At 58.6% G+C, this 7,824-nt stretch overlaps 1 protein-coding gene across 1 annotated transcript; it reads left to right on the forward strand.

The window, feature by feature from the left end:
• LOC135990933 (solute carrier family 2, facilitated glucose transporter member 5-like) lies at positions 1-7,602 on the forward strand. Its single transcript, XM_065639092.1, has 12 exons — positions 1-141; positions 1,201-1,299; positions 1,773-1,933; positions 2,014-2,138; positions 2,412-2,557; positions 2,638-2,770; positions 3,136-3,323; positions 3,438-3,548; positions 4,765-4,866; positions 5,416-5,491; positions 7,000-7,127; positions 7,360-7,602. The coding sequence occupies exons 1-12, from the start codon at positions 1-3 to the stop codon at positions 7,597-7,599; spliced, it is 1,650 nt and encodes a 549-aa protein (XP_065495164.1). The 3' UTR covers positions 7,600-7,602.
• Positions 7,603-7,824: the final 222 nt, after the last annotated feature.

Below are 7,824 nucleotides of genomic sequence, written 5' to 3' on the forward strand. Positions count from 1 at the left end.
ATGGGAGAGAAGAGCCAGGTCGCCGGACCGGGGCTGCCTTCCTCCCCCGCAACTCCTCCTCCTCCCTTCCACGGCTCCGGCTGCAGACTCGCCCCGACGGTCGGGAAAGGGACCCCGCAGTCCGGCGGGGACATCACTGGGGTGAGCTCCCTGTGGGCTTGGGGGAGCCCCCTCCCCACTTTCCCCCAGCCCCTGGCCTGACACCCCTTCCACCCTCCCCTCGTTTTCCCGGCTCGGGATTCCTGGTGGGATTAGCCGGGATTTGCTGTGCGTGAGCCAGGAGCTGCTGGTTGTTACGGATCCGGCTGCCGTGCTGGGGGGAGTTCCGGGGGGCTGGGGTGCTGCGGGGCTGAGGTCTGAGTGCTGGGACGTGGGGATGTTCCCGGGGGACACAGACTCATCCCCCACCCCACTACAATCCTGTCGCTCTGGGGTCATGGGATGCTTGTAGCTCCAGGGGAGATGGCTGGGTGCAGCATCCAGGGGTGCCCCTGCGGCTGGAGGGGTGCCCTGGATATCCCTAACATTCTGTGATAGATACTTCTTGGGTCCTGCTGGGCCCCCCGAACCCGGGGTGGGCTGACTTAAACCCCCCAGGGCTGGGTCGGGGCTGCAGGGTGACCCTCCACAGCTGTCAGCTCCTTGCAGCGAGGTCCTGCCTGCAGCTGGAGCAGATGACAGAGCTGCTGGTGAGGGTTTAGGAAGTGGGTGCATGTGGCATTTTAGGAGGGCTGGGACTTGCTGAAGTGAACTGCAGCTTTCAGTGGCGCTGGGCCTTCCAGGCAGGGAGGTGTGGTGGGGGCAGCTGGCAGCAGTGCCATTTGTCTGCCCCCATCTATGGGAGGGGATGGGTGTATCTCTCTCCTCCTCATGCTCCTTTCTGCCCATTGCCCCCTCCCAGCCCCAGGGCAGGGGTGCCTGGGACAGGCAGCTGGGACAAGCAGCTTGAGCTGGGCCACTGCCAGGGTCAAGTCTTGTGCCACAACCACAAGACCAGCCACGGGGAAACCAGGTTGGTTGGGCTGGGTGCTGGGCAGTGGCATGAAGAGGTGCTCAGGGCTCCATCACGCTGGGGGCTTTGCTCTGGGCCAAGGACATCCCTACTAGCAAAGGTGCAGTGACCCAGTGCAGCTCATGCCATGTGTGTCCTTGGCCCTTCTGGCCGGGGCTGTGCTGATCCATCTTCCTCTTCTCTCACAGCACCTCACCTTCCCCCTGGTGTCAGTCACTCTCCTGGTGTCCTTTGGCTCCTCCATGCTCTATGGCTACAACCTGGCCGTGGTGAACTCACCAGCGGCGGTAAGGAAGGGCCAGCCTGCCTGGGAGCAGGGGAAGGGCTCTGCGTGCCTCCCAGGGAGGGTGGAGGGGTCACTGCCTGGCAGCCCCACATCAAAATGCTGGCGTTTCCTTTGGGCAGTTGCTTACAGAGAGCAGTCCAAGGAGAAGGATGGCATGGGAGGGACATTGGAGCATGTGTTCTTGTACCCTCCCACACTGGTCCCCGCTGTGAGGCAGGAGCTGGGGAAAGCTCCCCACAACCTCCTTGCTCCAGCTCTGCCTGTGGCATTTCTAAGTTCTCCTTAAAGCCCTCTGGTGCTGAGGCTGGCTGAGCAACCAGACCAGCACATCCCAGTCATCCCCAGGCGCGTCCTGCCCTGCATCTCCTGCAGTGCTGTTAAACTGGTTACATTTTCTCTCTGGGGCCTGTCTTCCCTTGTCTTCCCCTTTCTCCCAATCCATTTAGTGACCATGTGTCTCTCTCTGCCATGCAGCACATAAAAGCTTTCTACAATGCCACATGGTCCCAGCGGTATGGGCACGGGCTGGCCTCTGGCCCCCTGACCCTCCTCTACTCTCTGACTGTCTCCATCTTCGCCCTGGGTGGACTGGTGGGCTCCTTGCTGGTGGGGGTGCTGACAGAGCGATACGGCAGGTAAGAGGGTGGCATGGGACAGGGTGGTCAAGGGATGGGACGGGGCTGGAGGGGCTACCCTGCTGCTTGTGCACTGCTAGGAATGGTGTGCTGAGCCGCAGCAGCCTCCTCGTCCTCCTGGCCAGCAGCTTCATGGGCTTCAGCCGGGAGCTGGGGTCTCCTGAGATAGTGATTGTCAGCCGCTCCATCATGGGGCTCCACTCAGGTAGGTGCTGCCTGGACTGTGAAGCTGTGCATGGCCCCTTCTGAGGGCCTGGTCTGCTACAACCCATTCCCAGGGGGCTGGAGAAGGCTTCATATTCCCCATGGCCCCAGGCTCTGTGGTGAGGGGCTCAGTGGGGCAGATAGGACCATGTCGCTGGCCATAGGGTCCCCACTGTAGATGGTGCTGGGCATGGGAGGCGATGCACTGAAGGTCTGGCTGGGCACCCTTCTCCCTGCTGCCTCTCCCATCCCAGTCCCTCCTGTCCCCCCCCAGGTATCTGTCTCAGTGTGGTCCCCCTCTACCTGGGAGAAATTGCCCCCAAGAACCTGCGGGGTTTTCTGGGCCTCGTGCCCAGCATTTTCATCTGCCTGGGGGTTTTCTTCGCGCAGGTCCTGAGCCTCCCGGAGCTGCTGGGCAACGTGAGCACAATACCCCAGCCCACGCATGCTGGACCGTGCGAGGCCCTCCTTGTGACATGCCCTGTTTTGACTCCTCTTAGGACAGGTTCTGGCCCCTTTTCCTGTCGGTGGGAGTCATTCCCGCCTCCCTCCAGCTCCTGCTGCTGCACTGCTTCCCCGAGAGCCCGCGGTACCTGCTGATAGAGAGGAATGACATCTTCGGGGCCACTGCGGGTGAGGGGGTGTCCTGGGGTGGGGACTGGCTCTGGGAGGTGCTGGGTGCTGGTCCAAGGTCTCCCGAGACCAAGGCACATCCTAGCAGCATCCTTCCACACCCATACCTGACAGGCAACCATAGTCCTTATGGTTCAGCCCTTCCGTCCCACCCAGTTGCCCTATAGCATTTCCAGGGTGCCGATCACCATGGTGTCAGGCATCTCCTCAGTTCCTATGGATGCTCAGCCCCATGGATCAGGGAGGTCCCCTGTGGAGGCTGAGCCAGGGCAGACCAAAGGCCCTGTCCCTGCCCTGCACCATACCTGTGAACATCTGCCCTGTGATGGGGAGACGCGTGCTCATCACCCCTGCTCTCCCTGCAGCACTGCACCGGTTCCTGGGGACACCCAATGTGCAGGATGTGATCAAGGAAATGGAGGAGGAGCAGCAGTCACTCTCCTCCATGGAGATGGTTTCTGTCTGGCAGCTGCTGCAGGACCACTCCGTCCGCTGGCAAACCCTCTCGGTGGTGGTGGTGAACGCTGGCATGCAACTCTCGGGGATCGATGCTGTAAGTCTTGCAGGGTCCTCACCCCAGGACCTGTCTCTGCAGAGGCTGAGCTGAGACCTGGAAACTCATTTCATCAAGTGCCCCCTGGCTCACATGAAGTCTCCTCTTCTGCAGATCTGGTTTTACACCAACACCATCTTCGAGAACGCCGGGATCCCAGCATCCCAGATCCCCTACACCATCATGGGCACTGGCGCCACTGAAGTTGTTGCTGGGCTGATTGGGGTGAGTGATGAACAGATAAATGGACACAGCCCCTCAGGGCCAGAGCCTTGTCTCCAGCTCCCAGCACCATCAAGCTGGGGGAGGCCGGATGAATCCCAGATGCCATCTGTGCCACAGCACAGCCCCTTTGCTGGGTGGCAGAGGGTTTGGCAGGGAAATGGAGTGGGGAGATGGGATGAGAGGGGCTCAATTTGTGGGGTCACGTCTAGGAAGAGTGGGACAATTTGGGGGTAAGTGGGAGGCTGGGGGGAGATGCCAGGCAAGGAGCAGGTTGGGGGTGACGGAGGGGGCTAAGCGGTTCCTTCCGACTCCTGATTTCATTGTCACTCCATCAGCAGAGCCACATGTCTCCATCTGCCCCTCCAGCCAACCACCGGCCTGGGCTTGGGCTAGTAGCCCCCGTCCCCCAGCCAGGCCTCATTTAGCTGGAGAGTTAGCACTGGGCCAGGCAGATTTATGTCCCTCGTCCCATCTGCGAGTGTCACCTGGGGCCAGCCTGAGCCACCCGGCATTAAATCTGTTCCCTGACAATTAAAGAGATGGATGGGGGGGGTCACTACACTCAGAAAATCAGGGCTGAGCAGGGGGCTGCTCTCCTCTCCCCATAGGTCAGCCCACAGCAGAATGGGACCCCCCAGTCACCCCCTTGCCCCTCTGAAGGATGCCCCCTTCTCCTCTTCTCCCCTGCCCTGGCCATGGGGCTGCCCCAGCCCCTGGCAGCCGCCTGGTGTGCAGGTGAATTGCTCAGGAGCAGCCTTGTAAACGGCCCCCAATGGACGTACTGAGATTGGTTATAAAATTACAAGCATTTGTTCTGCTGTCAATACCCTGCCTGCTCCAGCCGCCAACCACACTGCCTGTCCGTGCTCTGCCTCCTCTACCCGCTGCCCCACAAACACCCCATGCCCAGCCCAGCATTTCTGCTTGGTGCCACTGCAAATGTGGCTGTGGGGCCACCCCAGCCCCAACCCTGCACCCTCCTGGGGTTCCGTGGGACCACACTGCTCCTCGCTGCATGCTCACCCCAGCAGCTGGGGGTTCTGACTCTTCCCATGTCCCATCCCCAACCCCAGAGCTCTGAGCTGGGGCTGCCCCCATCCCCCAGATACCAGCAGGAGCATCTCTCCACCTGCAGCTGGATCTAGGGTTCAAGGGGTGCCACTATCCTGGTGGGGAGCTCCCCATCACCACATCAGTCTTTACTGTCCCTTGGCAGTGCTTCACCATTGAGAAGCTGGGCCGGAGGCCACTCATCATCACCGGGTTCTGCACCATGGGCATCTGCTCAGCTGGCATCACCATCTCCCTGCTGCTGCAGGTAGGGTCCTGGGCCACTGACATGGCTGGGGCTGGAGCACTGGGTGCCTTAATGAGGACTGGGTGATAAAGGGATGGATATCACCCCAGGGGAGGGGGTATGCATGGAAATATGAGGTGCGATAGCTCTTTCCAAGCAAAATTTTCCCTTCAAAGTTGAAGGGAAGGAAAATTCAGAGCAAAGAACAACAACAAAAGTGAACCATATGAGCAAAGTCCTGCCACTTTTGGCAGCTTTTCTACAGAAATAGTTGTTCCCAGGGAGGTGGCTGTGAAATGCGAGGGGAGGTGGGGAGGTCTGCAGGGTCCTTCCTCTGCTGCCTGCTCCCAGAGGGTGCTCCCACAGCTCTGGGGATGTCTCAGCACCACAAGTCACTCAGCTTTGCCAAGGCTGAACCTCAGCAGCTTTGCCCCACACATCCTGCATGGCCACTGTCCCCAAGGGCTGCTGCTGAGCCAAGGAGGAGTCATGAAGCCCCATCCTGGGCACACAACGTGAAGCTTGGGTCCACTGCCCTGGTGATGCCCTCAGCCCCGTGTCCCCTCACAGACCACCCTGCCCTGGATGTGCTATGTCAACGTCACCTGTGTGGCTGGCATCATCGCCGGTTTCTGCATGGGACCAGGTGGGTCTGGGGCTGGTGGGAGAAGGGGGCAGTGGGGTGGGAGTGGGGACCCCAGGGCAGCAGGGAGCAGTGGGGATTGCAGGTCCTGGTTTATCATGCTGCACCCCATGAGCGAGACTCCACCACAAGCCCCTCCAGCCCCATGGATCCCCAGGGCACGCTGCTCCTCCTCCTCCTCATCCCTGCTCCTGGGCCAAGAAGGGAGAAAGCCCTGGCAGCCTTCTCCAGACCTCTCTGGAGGTGTCACCTGCTTCCATCACACTGTGACTGGTGAGCATCACCCTGTCCCTAACGGAGTGTGGGTGCAAGAGTGGGCTTGAACAGTGAGGAGTGAAACCTGGGCTGGTTTACCCAGCTGATGTATTAGCAGAGCTGTTAACAGATCTATAACTCATTCTCAGCCCAGATTTTTTTTCACTATAATTAGATCTTTAATTAGGATTTTAATGGCTCATTGTTCACAAACAATGATGAATATGAGTTTTAAAACAAAAAAATATATATCTCTATTCTGGGCGAGCTGTGAGTAAGAGTCCGTCGGGGCTCCACTCCTCCCTCAGTTATTGGCACTTTATTTTTTGTTTGCCTTTTCCATTGGAGAATCTTTTATAAAGAAGTTCCAGTCAGCCCTACCCCAGGCAGTGGGACCCCAGCTATGTCACCACGTCAAATACAGTCCCCTGCCAGATCCCTGTGTGCCCCGGGGTGTGCACTGGGTCCTCCTGCCCTCCAGCAAAGGGACAGTCCTGGGATCCGGGGCTGCCAACTCAATGACACGTGTCAGGTGAGGCTGATTCCTTCCAGGAGAAGTAGCCACAACCTGCGTCCAGTTTTTAGTCTCCAGGTTGGCTTGGGTAATCATCTTCTGTTGTTCTGGGTTTTTTTTTTTCACCATATATGGGAAAGAACATTTGAAACATAGTATTTCTGTGTCCTGTGAGAAATTCTGATGCTTGGAAATGTGTGTGCTTCTTTCCTGCCTAAATCAGTCCCAGCATCTGAGCCTTTAGCTAATCAATAGAACGAAATTTTCTAAACTGTTTTGATCAAGGGAGGCTGGGAAGGGCATTATGGAGGACGCCAGGAACATGTTTCTCTGTGCCTGTGGTCTGCATGAGATTTATTATATCAGCATTTAGGCAAATTATTGCAAAATGAGAATTCAGATAAATTGTTCCACTTCGATATTGACTCAATCTGAAACTTCCCAGTCAAGTAACTTGTGAAACTGGCCTCAGCACCCAGCAAAGTGAAACTGTGGTATGTTAGGGGGGACATCACCCACCCACTGAGACAGATCCCAAAGGGAGACTAAGGACAGGACACTGGTCCACCCCTTCCTGCGCTCTCTGTCTCTTCCAGCCCTCCCAGCATCACCACTTTGACCTGTGGGTCTTGCTGGGCTTCAGCCGTTTGGCCACAGGACTAGATGGGCAGCACCTGTTGACCCCAGGGGTGTCTGAAGCAGCCCGTCCCCTGTACATTCCATCTGTCCCTTCCCTTTGCAGCCGGCATCCCCTTCCTGATGACAGCCGAGCTCTTCACGCAGTCGCACCGCCCGGCCGCCTACATCGTGGGGGGGTCCCTCAACTGGCTCTGCAACTTCACCATCGGCTTCATATTCCCCTTCTTGCAGGTACCGATTCAGAGGGACTGTGTGGGGAGGAGGGGGTGGACATGGCCCTGCTGCTCCCCCAAGACAGAGTGCCAAGCCAGGCTTAGCCAAAGGGATGCCCATGCTCCTGGCTCAGCTCATTGCTGGCTAGGCACAGCCCAGGGAGGGGTGATGGGAGGGGATTCTGCCTCGTCATGCCCAGCTCGGCGGTCCCTGACTCTCTGCCCCATCCGTATTCTCTTGTTATCCCCAGATGTCAGCTGGTGCCTTTTGCAACCTGATTTTCTGTGGCATCTGCTTCCTGGTGGCCTTGTACGTCTACCTTTTTGTCCCTGAGACCAAGAACAAAACCTTCATGGAGATCAGCCACATCTTCGCCACCCGTCGCTCCTTCTGCTCCATCCCATCCCACCTCATCGGGATGATGAAGTTCAGTGGCTACGGGGCCTTGGAGAGCATGGAGAGTTCAGGCTCAGGCTCCAGCCTGCCCTGACCTGCCACCCCACCTCCCACTGTGGGACCCCTGCCCTGTGTGGGCTGTGCGGGGCAAGGGTGGCAGAGGAGGCTCGGGGCTGGGGAAGAAAGTTGAGGGCCAGTTTGCTTGGACTCGGCCAGCTCTGTGTCTTCCAGGACATGTCACCACACCACAGCCTGCGGCCAGGATGTTCTCCGATGGTGTGCCAGGGCTGCGCCGACTGCTGCACATTGCCCCCATGCT

The sequence above is a fragment of the Caloenas nicobarica genome, chromosome 7 (assembly GCF_036013445.1).
Source record: "Caloenas nicobarica isolate bCalNic1 chromosome 7, bCalNic1.hap1, whole genome shotgun sequence".
NCBI classification, from domain to species: domain Eukaryota; kingdom Metazoa; phylum Chordata; class Aves; order Columbiformes; family Columbidae; genus Caloenas; species Caloenas nicobarica.